General features: G+C 45.4%; 1 protein-coding gene across 4 annotated transcripts in view; it reads left to right on the top strand.

Annotated features, from left to right (window-relative positions):
• Positions 1-12140, top strand: part of LOC141091260 (thiol S-methyltransferase TMT1A-like) — a 135434-nt gene extending 123294 nt beyond the window's left edge. Inside the window, exon 2 of one of the 4 annotated variants that reach the window (XM_073576714.1) lies at positions 11545-12140. In XM_073576714.1, the coding sequence (XP_073432815.1) occupies positions 11545-11784 (240 nt within the window). In that variant the 3' untranslated portion in view covers positions 11785-12140. The remainder of the gene's footprint in view (positions 1-11544) is intronic. The other 3 variants (XM_073576710.1, XM_073576711.1, XM_073576712.1) reach the window with 3 other exon arrangements.
• Positions 12141-18884: the final 6744 nt, after the last annotated feature.

Here is an 18884-nt window from a genome sequence, read left to right as displayed (position 1 = left end):
GATCAAAAACAAATATGATTTCACAATCATAAGCTTTATTTACTTCACCTGTCAGGGGATTAAATGTTATGACAACTGACATCTTAAAGAGTCCTAAGGGCTGTTTCAGATAATCAGTCCTATGCTATGGAGAATTTGACTTAATATTTGCATTGTGTGTCTGTTTGTGCCACACTAAGCATTAAAAACAGAAAGAAGAGAAAACTGTCTGAAGACTTGAGAGCCAAAATTGTTTAAAAATATAAGCAATTTCATGATTACAAGACCATCTCAAGAGATCTTGATGTTCCTTTGTCCATGGTTAGCAACTTAATCATGAAGTTTACAACCCATGGCATAGCCTTGGATGGCAGAGAAAAATTGAAAGGTTGCAATGCAGGATAGTCCAGATGTTAGATAAGCAGCCCTCGTCAAGTTCCAAAGAAATTCATGCTGTCCTGCAGGTGTTCAGGGTGTATCGGTGTCAGCACGGACTATCCGTCGACATTTGAATTAAATGAAACGCTATGGCAGGAGACCAGGAGTACCCCACTGCTGAGGCACAGACATAAAAATAAGCCAAAATCCTTCTGGCAAAGCATCTTGTAATCAGATGAGACCAAGATAGAGTTTTTTGGTAAAGCACATCATTCTACTTTTTACCAAAAATGGATTGAGGCCTACAAAGAAGAGAAAACAGCACCTACAGTCAAATATGGTGGAGGTTCAAAGATATTTTGGGGTAGTTTTGCCACGGCTGGCACTGGGTGCCTTGACTGTGTGCAAGGTATTTTATCTGGAAATCTGAAGATTACCAAAGGATTTTGGGTCGCAATGTAGTGCTCATTGTCAGAAAGTTGAGTCTGCGTTCTAGGTCATGGGTCTTCCAGCAGGACAATGACCCCAAACACACTTCAAGAATCACCCAGAAATGGATGGAAACAAAGCGCTGCAGAGTTTTGAAGTGGCCATAAATGAGTCTGGATCTAAATCCCGCTGAACACCTGTGTAGAGATTTTAAAAGTACTGTTGGGAGAGGGCGCCTTCAAATAGGAGAAACCTGGAGCTGTTTGCAATATAAGAGTTGTCTAAAATTCCAGTTTAGAGTTGTAAGAAGCTTGTTGATGGTTATAGGAAGCAATTGATTGCAGTTTTATATTCCAAAGGATGTGCAATGAAATATTAAGTTGAGGGTGCCAACAATTTTGTCAGGCCCATTTTTGGGGTTTTGTGTGAAATCATGACCAATTTGACCATTTTTCTCTTTTCTTGTGGTGTTCCAATACACACAAAGAAAATAAACATGGGTATAACAAAACATGTGTAATTGCAATAATTTTCTAAGAGAAATACTTCTTCAATTCTTAGGCTACGTTCCCACACTGAGCTTTTGATGCATTTGTGATGCTGCATATTTTTTCTGCTTCAAACCTGCAGTGTCTTACAGTTCCAGCAAAGTGGATGGTATTTATAGAAATCTCATGTTTTCTGTGCTTCATTTTAGCACAGCATAAACTGATCTGCAAATGTGCATCATGTCAATTTGTCTTGTTGGTTATGCTGAGTTTTCTGTGCAGAATTTCCACAGATAAAAAACGCACATGTGTTTTAAGCAACGGAAGCATATCAAAAGAGCATGTAATCGGCACCTAAGTATATTAATAAAGTTTTGTCAAAGCCAAATACCAGTAAGAATGAAAAACAATGCAGCTTTATTTAAAGCTTGACATACCAAATAAAGACAAAAACCACAGCTTCAAAAAAGCAATAAAAACGCATATTAAAAAAGGACACACAAAGACTAAGTGAAAATACGCAGGTAACCTAATTTACAGTATATAATATTTGCAGAAATGGTGCAAATTGCCTCTTCAGAGAAAAAGAGGACTTGAACTATATAGCACCACCTGTTGGTAGTAGCAATCCTACAAATTACAATCAACCCTTTAACGAGTCTTGTAATATGACTTAGGATACAAGCCAAATCAGAATCTCAATTTGCAGACAATTGTTTCGGGCTATTGGTCCTTGTCAGTGCAAAGTATGAGAACTGATTTGGTTGCCCTGGGGAATAGCTCTGCCTGTGGAGAGCTGAACCAACTCTGCTGCATTAACATCTACCCCAGTCGACTGAATCTGCAGCGTCGGCTAACACCTTTACTTGCCGAGCACCACAGGTGGCGTCACAAACTATATTTTATAACCTTTATCATCCCCTTATCATCACTTTCATTGGACGCCCAGTGCCACGGACCAGGTCACTGCTGCCGTGACATATCCCCTTAAGAACCGGCCCGGTACCGAGTACCCCACGGCACTGGCGGGTGCTCCATATGTGTCATATGGCTACCGCAACACAGTGGTCAGACGATCGTGGTTTCTGGCTACACTTGCACCTGCACTGGTTTCATCTGCTTTGCCTTCCAGTTAGCTGTGAACATTTCTCTAGTTCTGTTGTTGCAAGGGTTAAACAGTTCTGTTTGTCCCCTAGAACCCTCCATCCTGAGTTATCTCAGCTGTTCTGATTTCTCCACTCCCCTCTGGTATAAATACTCACCTCTTAGCTTGAGTAGTTTCGAGTAACAGCTTGCTATAACCTGGTTTGGAACTTGACATGTGAGCAGTGTGAAGAGGGGTCGTCTAGAAGATATCTGTTTGGATGTTTGTCTTCCTTTACTTTTTCTCATATTTAGTTTGTGTCACCATTTCCTTCCTCTTTCTGTGGTCTGGAAGTGCGTTGAGTTATTGCTGTTTCTTTTATCCTTTTTCTGTTTCCCGTTGTGTCATTATATTTTAGAGCATGACTAGAGTTCCTGCTGCCCTACTCACTAGTCAGGGTCATTGTCAGGGCAAGACAGGGATAGGAGCGTGATCGCAGCACAGGGTGAAAGAACCCGTCTAGGGACTCTAGGGAGTTTAGGGATGAACAGAGAAAATGTCAGAGATGCCTCCCTATAATCTTTTCCTAGTGGCAGAGCTTCCCTTCCTTCACGCCGTGCGCCGTCTTGGTTCTGGCAGAAGCATGACAGTATGTGAGCCCACCTTCTACGACAAGTTTTATTCTATGTTTGGTTAATCTCATGCCTATCCTATGTTTGGTTATGGTAATCTTCTGGATTTCTCATCCAAAAGATCTAATCTCAGAAAACCCATTTGTGGTAGTGTGCTTAACCAAGTGTACTCTATGTACAAAGATACTAGAGTTGAACAAAAAAGTTTGCAGGACCCTGGTCCAGCGGCCATGTTGGTAGTCTGTGGCTACCTGTGTCACGTCACCCTTAAAGACCTTGAGTTAGACGATCATGGCAATGAATTGCTGGTCTTCTTTAGAGATGGTGTGATTTGTGTCCCATATTAACTGGATAGTTTATTCTGTTGTTGAAAAGGTTAACGACCTGTTGTATGCTGTCAAAAACAAGCAGCTCCATTTCAGCTGCTTCTGATCTGGTCATTACTTCTTCCTATATAAACTGGTCAGACCTTCTGTCCCATGCCTAATGGGGTGGGGGAGGAGACAGACCAGGGTTTAACAGGAGCATAGTAAGGTCAGATACTAGGGCCTCTCTACCTTCAAGACTACACCTGGGACAGGGATAGTTAGGGTTCCAGTTCCAGGGACCGTTTGTAATCCTCCTTTCCTACCAAAGAATGTCACAGCATGACACTACTTTATGAGAGCCTGGGATCCTCTGTCAGTCTGGAATATTAGATTTAGATCAAAAGGTTTATTAAAATTACATTATTTAATAAAATAAATCCTAATGTATGGTATGTGAGGAATGGAGCCAGCAGAGGAACCAGAGCCAGTAACGTGTGAAAAGAATGGGGGCAGAGGACAATGTGAATAAGTATTATAACTAAAAACGCTAGGGATTGGTTGGGAAGGATGCATACAAGAGGTAATTAAATGGGTGTGGGTGGTGAGGTGTCGGCACACATTTATTATTATTATTTTAAAATGCATTACTGCTATATTAAGTAGACTTTGAAAGAATTAGCGCACATTTTAATCAAAGTTTGTGAGCTGACCAGTTACAACAAAGTGACTTCACTCAGTTGGATGCACCCTAAACAGTACATATGTACAAAAGGAAACTTAGCTTTCTCTCTCATCCTATAGTCTTCAAAATGAATATAGGATAAGCACAAGATAGTATAAAACTATATTTGGTTATTCAATTCACCTGGATTTTTCATCCAAAAAATCTAATCTCTGAAAACCCATTTGTGGTAGTGTGCTGACCCAAGTGTACTCTATGTACAAAGATACTAGAGATGAACAAAAATGTTTGCAGAACCCTGGTCCAGCAGCCTTGCTGGTAGTCTGTGGCTACCTTAAAAGAGCCTTGCAAACCTGCTTCAACCTGCCTACATTCTCGCCATTTCTGTTGATTAGTAGGCTTGACGCAATGTCGATGTTTTGGCATGATGCATACATGACATTACACTGGGCACACTAATTAGAAGAGGCACTGGGAATGTGGGCAATTGGGTGGCGTTTTACAGGGCTCTAGTCCTGCGACCATGGAAGGTAGTGACTGTAAACCAGGTTCCTGCAAATCTTTGTACTCAAATCGAAAAATTGTAGCTCCTCGAGTTGCATTTACAGTACTTGTGCCAGTCCATACAGTTAAACATGCAAACCGATCAGCAGTCTTTTAAAGTTCTATTTGGACAGAATGATAGATTAAAAAAACATGTTAATGGCAGAATATCACCAGTTTACATAGGATAATGTGCTGGCGATAATGATTAATTTTATAACCTGCTTAAAAATCATTGCATTTTGTTGAACAAGTGTTTCCCAGGACGTCCTTCATGACAGCACATCAGGAGGTAATCTTATTCTTCCTCTAGGGACAGGAAGCACACAAGAGGTTTAAAGACCCACACTCCACCTAACTCAGTGTTTTTTTCCTGTCCCTAGGGCAGAGCACAGAGAGAAAGGAGCATTAAGACTTACCTTGGATTTCAGGGGGATCGAAGGGGACTTGATCTCTTCCCTTCCCGATTTCAAGAGGCTCCAGGCTGATACCTCACTGGTCGGGGTCCCTCAGCCAATTGGTAGCGCGGAACATAGCTCCGGGCTCGCTGCTTCCCTCTGACGAGGGTTGTCGGTGGCATGCTGCAGCGACCGGCCAAACTTAAAAGAAGATGGAAATCCTCAGCGGCCATTATTATTGCTGCCACCTCCATAACTAGGTCTATATGCATATGGATCGATGAGCTGACAACCCAGCTAAAAACTAACACCCCTAGAGAGGTCATGGCAGACTCCCTCCCTATGTTAAAAATGGCGACACAATTCACGGCAGATGCCTCAGCTGAGTCTGTAAGGTTTGCAGCAAGGAGTAACGAGTTATCTAACTCTGCACGACGGGCTATCTAGCTTAAGACATGGTTGGGAGATAGCCATTCAAAGAAAAAGCATTGTTCTATCCTATTTTAAGGCACACATGTCTTTGGTCTGTTATTAGATGACATCATAGAGGGCCTCTGATGACAAAAAAGGGTTCCCGGAAGAGAGATCAAAAAAGTACCGTTCCTTTTGAAGGCTCAGTCAATCCCATAAACAGGACTACAGAGGGAAGGGGGAGACTAGAAGGTGGAGTTACCCCAAGGGAGGCAGAGGTAGATCCGCCCAGTTTTCTTCTTGCCCATCATGAAGACCCTAACACCAGAAAGGTAGGTGGGAGACTGCAGTTTTTCCTGACACAATGGCAGACCATCACAGGCAGCCAGTGGATCCTGTGAACTATAGGGAAAGGATATAGAATAAATAGATTTTTCCCATTTCCGTGGGTCGCCCTCCCAGGGCCGTGGGGTACTCTGTACCGGGCTGGTGTCAACGAGATGTGTCACGGCAGCGGTGACCCGGTCCGTGGCCCTGGGCGCCCAATGTAAAAAGGGGAGATTGGAAATGATGGCATGTAAATGAATAGTTCGTGACGCCACCTGTGGTGTTCGGCAAGTGAGATGTTGAGCCGACCCTGCATGCAGATCCTCTGGGGCTGTTGCAGCCAAGATGGTGAAGCTCCCCACAGGTGGAGCAGTAGCCCCAGGGCAGTGTAGATGTAGGGGGAGAGGAGAGGCACAAGCGGTGTAGAAGCTGGTACCCAGATGTAGCGATGCTGGGTGCGTTGGCGCAAGAATGAATGGAGGACACCAGGGCTTGTAGTTCCAAAGCTTTACTCACAGTCTGTAGTACACACAGGTGCCTGCCTCCGTGCTGTGTCCTCCGGGTCAGGGACTCAATCAACCTCCAGGCCAGATGGAATGCTCCCTTCCAACACTCCGCCCAACATGTGCCTTTCTAAACGTCTCCTTTTATAGCGCCTTTAAGTGTGAAGTACTCCTAGTACTGAGTTACACTGGAGTACCTCCTGACAGATGTTCCCAAGAACTCTAATTGTACGGCAGACAGCTGTAGCCTGCTTTGGGGACTCCGTACTCCTGAGTCCCGGCTCACTATCAATATTGCTGTTGTGCCCCCAAGTCTTAGATGGGAGTAGTGCATTTACAGCCCACTACTCCACCGGTGTCTGCTGTAGAACCATTAGTGTCCATACAACCTCGGGGAACGGGCCCCGGCCTTGCACTTAGAACTTCTAGGCAGGGTTCTCTTCTAACCCACATCCTCTGTTCCCTTTTACTCCTACTGTCAGGATCCTGTCAGCACCGGCATGCAGCCTCCGCTGAGCAGGGACTCACCTGCACTGTAGGGGGGCCCGGGGGCAGGTACAGCCGGAAAGTACAGATACACAGGACCTGTGAACGCTGAGTTTAGCAAGCAGTCACAGGACCTACGGTCATGTGACTGCAAGGGGGCGGGGCTTAGCATCCTGCTTTCAGAGATGGCAGGACACTATACAGAAATACTCAGTCAGGCAAAACGGAGGTCATACACAGAGATAACAGTAAAGTACCAGGGATGAGACAGAACAGATAGTCAGGGTCAAGCAGAAGTCAAAACCAAACAGACATAGAAGGTACCAAGCAGAATCCAAAGCAATATCCAGAGAACAGACTAAGTCGCACACAGAGAATCAAGCAACCAGAACACAGCACAAACACACTCAGGGGTCACCACACAATGCCAAGGGCAAAAGTATAACTGACAGGGGATGGGAGCTTCCTGAGGCTATAAGAAGCTTTCCCAGAACCAATGAGAGGCCACCATAATAGGTCGCAGGTGTGCAGGTAAGAGTCTGCACTGAGATCAAAACATTAACCCCAGAAGTGCCGGTCACCCAGCACTGGTATCATGACACCTACGTTCCGTACTAGTCTTTCCTTCCTATGGAAGATCAGGTTTCGGTTCAATGTCTTTCTCCTTCTTTCCTTTCCCGTGCCAGCAGACCCAGGTCACTGAGATCTGCTGCAGCACCTCCTTCCTCCATCCCTCTCCCAGGCATCTTCTCTCCTCACTCCTCTCTGAGTGACTGACTGACCGACTGACCTCTTATCCTAAACCATCCCGCTCTTTTATGTATTCTAACTCCACCCGCCTCCCAGCACATTTCGTGTTCCAAGCAGGGAGCCACCAAAGGTGCTCTGCTACACTCCAAGCAGGGAGCCGCAATGTGGCTTTGCTGAACTACCGTGTTGTGTGGGATGCAGGTGTTGAAACGTGGTCAGGAGCCTCCAAATTACCTGGATGGTGGGGTACCATACCTCAGGAGAAGGTGCAGTACCTCTGTGGCGACTGAGCCTCAGGGGCACCACATCCCCCCTCAACAATATCGCATCGCCAGACCCCAATCACTTTCTGCATCAAAGAGACTCTGGGGGGAATGTCGGGGTCGTCCTAAGATCAGTCAGTCCAGTATCTCTTTCTGGAATAGGTCAGGGTCACTATTCTACCCTTTTTCTATAAAAAAACAGCCTTAGGGCAAATACCGTGCCATTATAAATCTGAAACCCCTAAATCAATGGGTTAGGTGCAGGAAGTTCAAAATGGAGACAGTGAAATCAATAGGAAATTATTCTGCCATGTGCACACTAGATTTAAGAGACACATATTACCATGTACCCATCCACCCCAACCACCAACAATTCCTGAGGTTTGCACTGGAACATCAGGGGTCAATCCACACTTTTTAGTTCAGGTGTCTACAATTCGGCCTTTCCTCAGCACCACGTATCTTTACAAAAATAATGACAGAGGTGGCAGCGTTCCTGAGGAAGAAAGAAATTATCATAATTCCAAAGCAGACTCAAACATTCTCCTCAGGCAGCAACTTGCCCAGACTATTGGCACTTTAAAAGACCTAGGATGGTGCATCAACTGGGAGAAGTCCATCTTTCAACCAGATACTGAAAATGTGTCTCTAGGAGTCATCCATGATTCACATCGCAGGATGTCTTCCCTACCCTTCTTAAAGCAGGTGGAAATTGAGAACAGGATCCGTACCTTCCAGAAAAAGAAGATAGTCTCCATCAGGTACGCTATGAGAATTTTAGGCCTGATGACGTCCTGTGTTCTGAGCATACTCTGGCGTCTGGCCCATTGAAGGCAGCTACAGGAAACAATCCTGTCAGTCTGGAACAAACTTAGTTACGGGCTAGACAGAAGAAAATCCAGCAAACCTGAAAGATTTCCTGTCATGGTGGACATCACAAAGAAGACTTCAGGATGGAATGCCATGGATCCTGTTCCCCTTCATCAGTATTACCACCGACGCCAGACAGACAGGCTGGGGAGCTGAAATGGAAGGTTGGTAACACGGTTCTCGGAAGATCAAGAAAAATCGTCCAATTACGGGGAGTTAAAGGCAGTGTGAGAAGCTCTGCAACAATGCCAGGATGCTGTCAGAAATCTTCATGTGAAGATCTTTTCAGACAATGCCACAAAGATTTCCTTCCTGCGTTGCCAGTGTGGTCCAAAACCCCAACTCCTACAGCCCGTGGTAAGGCAGATATTTCAGTGGGCAGAGAGGAGTGTTCTTTCCGTCTCAGCAGTTCATCTCAAGGGCCCCAAGAACAAAGTGGCAGAGTTTCTCAGGAGGGAAAAACTCTGGTCCTCCGAATGGGAGCTAAATCAGGAGGTGTTTCACCAGCTAACCCAGAGATGGGGAGTTCCACACATAGATCTATTCATAGCACGAAAAAATGCGAAATTAGCAAGATTTTTTTCCATAGACACAAGAGAAAACCCAGAAGGGGTAGATGCTCCATTTCCTCTTATACCAAAAGTCCTGAGAAAGATCCAAGAAGACCGAGCCACGGTGATATTGGTGGCCCCCTTCTGGCTCAAGAGGAGTTGGTTCCTGATGTTATGCCACATGGCCTTGGAAGATCCAGTTCCCCTTTCTGACACATACGACCTGCTGTCTCAGGGTCCCCTTCCACATTAGGAAGTATGCTTCCTACATGTAGCAGCCTGGATCCTGAGAGGCAGATCCTAAGTTCCAAAGAACTATGAGACAAGGTAATAACAACTATACAAGCATGCAGAAAACCGGCCATCTATTCCAACATATGGAAGAAATTCTGCTCGTATATGGGGGAATCTATTACAGAATCATCTCTTTCCAAATATTCCCAAGATCCTAAAGTTCTTTGAGATGGGATTAAAACCCAGCATGTTAAGGGTTCAGATATCGTCCCTTTGCACATTCCTAGACTTCTCTTTATCAGACCACCCATGGGTTATGAGATTTATTTGAGCCATTACCAGGTTAAGACCCACAATCAGGAAAACTGTTCCACCGTGGGACCTGAATCTAGTGCTGGGTGCCCTATGTAAATCACCCTTTGAACCCCAGCAATAGGCTAACATCCACTTTCTGTCCATGAACACTGTGTTCTTGGTGGCAGTCACCTTTGCGAAGCGGTTAGGGGAGATCCAAGCATTATCAGTAAGGAATCCTTATCTGCAGATCCTGGAGGACCAACTAATATGTAAGGCCCTGTTACACATAATGATGTCCCAGCGATCCCACCAATAATCCGACATGGATGGGATCACTGGGACATCGTTAGGCTGATTGCTGGTGAGCAGTCACATAGACAGCCCCTCCAGCGATCAGGACTAGCGAGCAAGCTGGTTTCCAATGTAAACGCGTGGCTCCTGGATACCCGTTTATCTTGGAAACCAGCGTGTATGCCGGTTTCTGAGGTAAACAGCAGGTATCCAAGAGCACTTAGATACCCGATGTTTACATTGGAAACCAGCGTCGCTGATCGCTAGTCTCTCGCTGCCACAGCGGGAGACCAGAAATCAAAAAATGGCCCAGGACGATCGAGCACGATCAGCGATACCCAGCAGGGGGGCCAGTCGCTGATCCCCATCACACACAGTGATCTCGCTGGCGAGATCGCTGTGGCATCACAAAATCAGCGATTTCGCTAGCGAGATTGCTGTGTGTGACGGGGCCTTTAGGCTTGACTCTTCTTTCCAGGCAAAAGTAGTATCAAAGGCAATCTTGAACTAGGAGATTGCCCTGATATCCTTCTGTCAACATCCAAGTAATAACAAGCAGTGACTTTTCCCTACCTTGGACGTAAGATCAATAATGCGTTACTTGGAAGCTACAAAGGCCTGGAGACAAGACTCAAACCTGTTTGTACAGCATGCAGTAAAGACTAAAGGCAAGAAAGCTTCAAAAGCAATCTGAGCCAAATGGATTACTTCATCCATTTCTCAGGCTTAGAATCCGAAAAGAAAGAACCCCCAATTAACATTAAGGCACACTCTACAAGAGCAATTTCAGCGTCCTGAGTTAAGAGTGCAGGAGCTACCACTGACCAAATTTGCAGGGCCACAACGTGGTCTAACAAAGCAACATTTTGTAAACACTACAAGCTAGATATAATATCAGGTCAACAGCTAGCATAAGGAAGAAAAAATCCTTCAGGCAGTAGTCCCACCTTGAGATGCCATTGATTTGGCATTTCTCCTGATGTGCTGTCATGAGGGACGTCCTAGGAAATTAGTTATTAGTCCTACCAGTAATTGTATTTCCAGGAGTCCATCATGACAGTACCATTACATTTCTTCTCCTGATTGCTAATTCTGAGAACCTATGTGAAGTTAACATTTTTGTATAAGAATTCAATAAAATAGAGTTACATCTATCCTGGTGTGGTGATTGGTAAAGACACTGAGGGTGAGGTGGAGGGGGGAAGGCTTTTAACCTCCTGTGTGTTTCCTGTCCCTGGAGAATGGGTAGGCTACCTCCTGACGTGCTGTCATGATGGACTCCTGGAATTACAATTACCGGTAGAATTAAATCCTAATTTTGATTGTTCAGGTGTCTATTGTAGGCCTGTTTAGATGGGCATCCTAGAAACTCTCATTCCCTGTTTATCATCTCATCTAAATGGGTCTTTAGGATTGGTGGAGTTAAGTAAAATTATAATCATAGCTGGCAGTAAAAATCTTTTTTTATAACCTTTTCAAACCTCAACAATTGACTGGTCATCATAACCACTGAATGTCGGATGAAGATACAAGCTATTACCATACATTATCATAGTTCTCCCCAGACAACTATATTAGGTTTTGGATGTAATGCCATAAAGGCCTATAATAAATGCTTTCATATTTTTCCTTTATTGTAGGGTGGGGCTTTTTACTTCATCGAGCACGTGGCCGACATAGATGAATCCAGCTGGATTAGTTTTTTTCAGAAAGCGCTGAATCCGTCCTGGAAATTGATTTTTGCTGGATGTAGCATAAGAAAGACCACATGGAAAGACCTGGAAAATGCTACATTCTCAGAGTTGAACCTGCGTCACATAATTGCCCCCATTTCTATGACTCTTGCTAAGCCTCATATTATTGGATATGCTGTGAAATAAATATATACTTATAAGGTCACTTTGTTTACGCTTTTAATCATTTACACAATTTTCCCATTGACACCGTTGTTACAAACAAATTTGTGTTATTCATTGTATGTCTTGTGGGCCTTTAGATATAATAGTTGGCATATTTTATTATGTTTGGTTTGGAAACCTCTAAACTTAAAACTGACATCACTTGATGAATTAGATACGTAAGATGATAAGGAAGATTACAGTATTTGTCTATTGATTATTGTAAACTGTACCTTTGCTATATTAGTTAGTAATGTTTGTTTTGTTTTAATTCCTATGTTCATTACTATTGTAATCTTTTCTATCTACTGAGGTTTAATAAAATTTTGGATAGTGAAGTAGTAAATTATTTCTGACTGTTTCTAATACGTCACAATGCATTATATTTCTCACAATCACAAAAACAAAAGATGAAAAAAAACAACAATGTAAGCGGTGTATGTATTTTGTTTAATATGTCTCTTTAGACAACATCATTTCCTTTTTGGCAACATAAGAAAAACTCCATTAAAACAATTTAAAACAATCCAAAACAGGAAAGAAACGCTGTACGCTAAATGGGACCTATGAGGTCTGATAACACTATTACCCTGTAGACATGGGGTTAAGATGACCGTGTGCAATCTGTTTTTTTACTCGGTAGCTATCAGTCTTTTACAGGGCCATTTACAGTTTCCCATCTTACAGCATTGCAATGTATCTTGTTCTGTCCGCCGCTCAGTGTAGGGATTCAGGGAAAAGTAAACATGAGTTCTTCGGAATCTTGAAGGGATTTCAATCATGGCTTCCATTTCAAGAATCTTGCCCCGTTATGTGATGTAACAGTTTTCAAGCACGCAGCAATATACAATGATCCTGTCATAGGCCGATCATAATGTTTTAATCAGGCTCCTTTCCGTCACACAGAGCTACTTCTTTTACAAAATGTCAGTACACAGCACCTTCTTATGCAGTAAGGTGGGAGTGGGAGTCCCGGTCCTTGGTCAGTTCTCTCATTCTTCTCCTGCTACATAATAGTTGTGTGATGGAAATATATATTTCATATAGATCTCACTTGCATATGTTCTTATATACTGATATACATATGTGTGTATATATATATATATATATATATATATATTTTCATGTCTATCTTGAACTTTATAATCAATTTGTCATGATCCAGGACGGGGTTTCGCTTTGGCCCGTCCTGGTCAGACAGGGGGTTAATTGTTTCTGCCTCTCTCTGGCAGAGGGCGGCTATTTAATGCTCACTGGACCTGGGTCCGGTGTCAGTTATACTCCTGCCCTTGGCTAAGTTAAGTGACCTCTTGTATACGTGTGCCTTGTGCCTGATAACTTGTTGCTTGTTTGGTTGTGATCTGGTTCTGTCCCTGTTACGAGTTCGGCCTGCCCCTCTTGTACCACACCGTCCTCTCGTGTATGACCCTCTGCTTGTGACTCGACTGCTCTCTGCTCGTCCCTTTTGTACCGCACCGCCCTCTTGTGTATGACCTTTGGCTTCGTCTGACCTCCCATCTGCTTGTCCCTCCTGTACCTCGTTCGCCCGTATTGTGTATGATCTCTGGTTAGCCTGACTCTGAGTGTTCTTCCATCTTAGCAAGCAGGACGCTAAGCCCTGCCCCCTTGTGGTCACATGACCGTAAGTCCCGTGCCTGCTTGCTGATACTTCAGCGTTCAGGTCCTGTGCGTCTGTCTACTCTCCAGCTGTTACTGTCCCCGGGACCCCTACAGCACTGGTGAGTCCCTGCTCAGCAAGGGCTGTACGCCGGCGCTGTCAGGATCCTGACATTATAACTGACCATTACCATTTTTTTTTCTCTGCTCCCATTCACCTGTGTATGTGATGGATCCTATGCACACTCTTTCTGAGCAGGTTAAGCACCTAACTCTGATGTCTCAGAAACTCCTTGGAGAACAATGAGTCCTGGCTCAGTCTCAGCAGCTGATCACTGACACTGTGCAGGGGTTTTTTTCATCGGGGGCTTGGGATGTTACATTAATTTCCCCGGAGTCTCCGGTTAAGTTACCAGATACCTTTTCTGGAGATAAAAAGGAATTCAGAGTTTTCAAGGAGGGATGTAAGCTTTCTATTTTCTTTGAGACCACACTCGTCTGGGAGTGAAAGCCAGAGAGTGGGGGTCATTATATCTCTATTAAGGGGGGTTCCACAGGCTTAGGCTTTCTCCCTTCCGACCACGGCCCCTGAGCGTATGAATGTGGATGCATTTTTTGAGGCCCTGGGGCATATTTATGATGAGCCTGATCGGATACGTATGGCTGAGGACATGGTGATGAGTGTGTGCCAGGGGAAACACTCAGCCGAGTGGTTTTGTTCAGAGTTCAGACACTGGGCTGCTTAGATCTGCTGGAATGATGCCGCCCTCCGTGGTTTGTTCCGTAGAGGCCTGTCTGAACATCTGAAAGACGCCTTGGCTCTCCACCCTCCGCCTGATTCCCGGGAGGAGGCTATGACACAGGCCATCCGAATGGATCGAAGGCTACGGGCGAGGGGAGTGATGCAGATTGAGACACCGTTATTCTCCCAAGGAAGGGGAGCCAGTCCTACATTGGAGACCATCGACCTCAAAGAGAAAGAAAGAAGACAACGACTCGTGAGAAAATGCTGTTTTATCTGTGGCGATTCTGGACATTGGAAAAAGGATTGCCCCTCCTGTCCTCTGACCAACAAGCGACTGAGCCCGGGTGATTGTCGTGGAGATCACCCAGGCTTTCAGGTAGCCTTTTCTGCATTTTCAAAAATGTTGTTGCAAGTGGAACTTTGTTGTGGGAGTGTCTCCACATTCACTTCTGCCTTCGTGGATTGCGGATCGTCATTAAACTTTATTGACTCTGACTTGGTATCCAGGTGTAAGTTAGACAGTTAGGTTGGAGACTCCTATTCACATTGTTGCCATTGACAAAACACCACTGGTTAAAAATGATGTTATGTTTCATACAGAAGGGTTTCTCCTTAAAGTAAGTTCCTTGCACCAGGAACATATTTCATGTTTTGTTATGGACAACCTGCCTGCGGGACTGGTGTTGGGGTTCCCCTGGTTACAAGTGCATAATCCAGTGATTAATTGGGAATCTCGGGACATTGTTTAATGGGGTCCCTATTGTTCTGAGAAATGTCTTGTTACTATGCCTGTGTCGTCCGTGGGTCTGGAAGGTATTCCGGAGTGCCTGAAAGACTATACGGACGTTTTCTCCGAAAAAGAGGCCGAGGTTTTACCGCCACACCGCCCATTTGATTGTGCCATTGACCTGGTTCCAGGTGCTAAATTGCCCAAAGCCCGCTTGTATAACCTTTCAGGTCCAGAACGGGCTGCAATGAAGGAATATATTTCCGAGAGTCTCCGTAAGGGACATATTCTTCATTCTGTTTCTCCCGTGGCGGCGGGGTTCTTTTTTGTAAAGAAAAAAGACGGTGGTTTACGCCCATGGCTCGATTTTCGTGAGTTAAATAAGATAACTGTGAGGAATATGTATCCCCTTCCACTTATTCCTGATTTATACAACCAATTGTCGGGAGCTAAGTGGTTTTTGAAACTAGATCTACGGGGAGCGTATAACCTTATCAGAGTCCGGGACAGAGATGAGTGGAAAACTGCTTTTCTCACTACTGAAGGGTTGTTTGAAAATCTGGTCATGCCTTTCGGTCTGACCAATGCACCAGCAGTCTTCCAAAATTTCATAAACTACGTGTTCTCTGATTTTATTGGATGTTTTATGGTGGTATATTTGGATGACATACTGATCTACTCTCCTGATAAACAGGCTCACATTGGTCATGTTTGGGCAATTCTCCAAAGGCTCCCGGAGAACTGTCTCTTTGCTAAACTTGAAAAATGTCTATTTTGTGTTCAAGAACTGTCATTTCTGGGGTTCATAGTGTCTGCAGAAGGGTATCGCATGGATCCTAATAAGGTGCAGGTCATTGTCGAGTGGGTTCAACCTTGTGATTTGAAGGCTCTGCAGCGTTTCCTAGGGTTCGCCAATTATTATCGTAAATTTATAAGGGGGTTCTCACAGGTGGTTAAACCCCTCACAGACATGACTCAAAAGGGGGCTGATATCAAGAATTGGTCAGCCGCAGCGGTAGCGGCGTTTCAGTTTTTGAAAAAATGTTTCATGTCTGCCCCGGTTCTTATTCAACCGGACCCATCTGAATCATTTATTGTCGAGGTAGACGCTTCAGAGGTGGGGGTGGGGGTGGTATTGTCCCAGGGACCCGCCACTTTGACCAATTTGAGACCTTGCGCCTTTTTCTCGAAGAAATTCTCTCCTGCGGAGAGAAACTATGATGTTGGAATCGAGAACTTCTGGCCGTAAAGTTGGCCTTTGAAGAATGGAGGCATTTTTTGGAAGAGGCTGTCCATCCTATAACCGTAATTACGGACCACAAAAACCTAGCTTACATTGAGTCAGCTAAAAGGTTGACTCCCAGGCGGGCTAGATGGTCACTTTTTTTTTCCCGATTCAACTTCTCTATCACTTTTCGGCCAGGATCCAAAAATGTCAGAGCGGATGCCTTGTCACGCAGTCTAGATCCGGTGTCCCCCCCCCCCCGGAACCTCCATCCCCCATTCTTCAGCCTGGGGTGGTGGTGGCAGGTGTTTCTAACATGTTGGAACAGGAGATTCGGGAAGCCCAGTCTCTTGCACCTCCGGCTAAGCCGGTGGATAAACGTTTCGTGCCAGATCAGCTTCGTCTCAAGGTCCTCCGAGAGTTCCATGACTCAGTTCTGGGTGGGCATCCAGGGATCTCGGCTACCCAGAAGGCCATTGCTAGAGTATTCTGGTGGTCTTCTTTAGCCTCTGATGTTGGGGAATATGTGTCTGCATGTGATGTTTGTGCCCGTGCGAAAACCCCCCATAACCGGCCGGCCGGGGAATTGGTACCACTGCCAATTCCTGAGAGACCATGGACCCATTTGTCCATGGATTTCATCACCAACCTTCCCCCCTCCAAGGGTAATACCGTTGTTTGGGTTGTGGTGGACAGGTTTAGTAAGCAGGCACATTTTGTACCTTTGGCAGCTCTACCTAATGCGGAAACATTGTCCAGATTGTTTGTTGAGCATGTGGTGCGGTGGTTGCATGGGGTACCCTTGAGTGTGGTGTCTGATAGAGGAGTGCAGTTTGTTTCCAGATTTTGGAGGGCTTTTTGTAAGAGGTCGGGTATTGGTCTGTCCTTTTCATCCGCTTATCATCCAGAGTCTAATGGGCAGACCGAGCGGACCAATCAGTCTCTGGAGCAAATTCTGCGTTGCTTGACCTCAGCCCGACAGGATGATTGGTGCTCTGTGTTACCGTTGGCCGAGTTTGCATTTAACAACCGCATTAACCAATCTACAGGTACATCTCCCTTTTTCTGCAACTATGGGTTTCATCCACATTTTGGAGAATTTTCCCGTTTGAATTCTGGGTGTCCTGGGGCGGATGAGACGATCCAGCGGTTGGAGGAGGTATGGCGGGAGGTCCAGAGCAACATTACTAAGGCTCAGGATAAATTTAAATTTTTTGCAGACAAAAAACGATCCGCGGGACAAGTGTTTCAGGTTGGGGATAAGGTATGGTTATCCACCAAGAAAATAAGGCTCAAGGTCCCCTCCGCGAAGCTTGGACCCAAGTTTATAGGTCCCTATGAAATTACCGAAGCAGTTAACCCGGTGGCTTTTCGGTTGCATCTCCCGCCATCTCTGCGGATCCCAAATGTTTTCCATAGGGCCCTTTTGAAACCTGTGAGGTCTGGTGGGGAGGGACCATCAGCTTCCCCGCCACCGGTTTTGGTAGACGGGCTGTCCGAGTATGAGGTGGAACGAATTGTCGACTCCAGGTTGGTCCGTCGTGCCCTTCAATATCTGATACATTGGAAAGGCTACGGTCCGGAGGAACGCTCGTGGGTTCCTGCTCGATCGGTTCATGCGGATCGGTTGGTCCGGGCCTTTCACGCCAAGTATTCTGAGAAACCTGGGGGTCCAGTGGCCCCCCATTGAGAGGGGGGTACTGTCATGATCCAGGACGGGGTTTCGCTTTGGCCCGTCCTGGTCAGACAGTAGGTTAATTGTTTCTGCCTCTCTCTGGCAGAGGGCGGCTATTTAATGCTCACTGGACCTGGGTCCGGTGTCAGTTATACTCCTGCCCTCGGCTGAGTTAAGTGACCTCTTGTATACGTGTGCCTTGTGCCTGATAACTTGTTGCTTGTTTGGTTGTGATCTGGTTCTGTCCCTGTTACGAGTTCTCCCTGCCCCTCTTGTACCGCACCGTCCTCTCGTGTATGACCCTCTGCTTGTGACTCGACTGCTCTCTGCTCATCCCTTTTGTACCGCACCGCCCTCTTGTTTATGACCTTTGGCTTCGTCTGACCTCCAATCTGCTTGTCCCTTCTGTACCTCGTTCGCCCGTATTGTGTATGATCTCTGGTTTGCCCGACTGAATGTTCTTCCATCTTAGCAAGCAGGACGCTAAGCCCCGCCCCCTTGTGGTCACATGACCGTAGATCCCGTGCCTGCTTGCTGACACTTCAGCATTCAGGTCCCGTGCATCTGTACTTTCCAGCTGTTACTGTCCCCGGGACCCCTACAGCACTGGTGAGTCCCTGCTCAGCGAGGGCTGTGCGCCAGCGCTGTCAGGATCCTGACACAATTGCTCAGAGTGGCCCAGTGACCTCGTCAGCTATCCAGCTCAGACCAGCATTGTCTTGTCATTGTCTTGTGATTTATCTATGAGACATGGGAAAAGAGGAAGTTTGGACCAGATGCACCAGCCGATACCTGAGTTTGCTGACATTTGCCGAACAATGGGTGCCGTACATTATATTGCTAAATCACCCTCATGCTGGACACTGCAATATATGTTCATGTAGTCAAACCAGCCAATTAGATAAGAAGTTCAGCCTTATGTTAATTGAGTACACACTTTTCTGTTCGAAATTATAGAACCACGTATGTGCAATGAAAGCTTCCAGAGTTTTGCTGGAATGGGTTGCTGCTAACAAGGTGGTTAGCGTCTTTCCTTCCTTGAGCGCTCAATAAGACTCTGGCTAATTAGGACAGGCCTCAGAACACACATATA

This window comes from Dendrobates tinctorius, unplaced genomic scaffold, assembly GCF_039654945.1.
Source record: "Dendrobates tinctorius isolate UK_male_01 unplaced genomic scaffold, ASM3965494v1 ptg000051l, whole genome shotgun sequence".
NCBI lineage: Eukaryota > Metazoa > Chordata > Amphibia > Anura > Dendrobatidae > Dendrobates > Dendrobates tinctorius.
The sequence above is the reverse complement of the archived record's forward strand: the minus strand, read 5'-3'. Positions and strand labels throughout refer to the sequence as shown.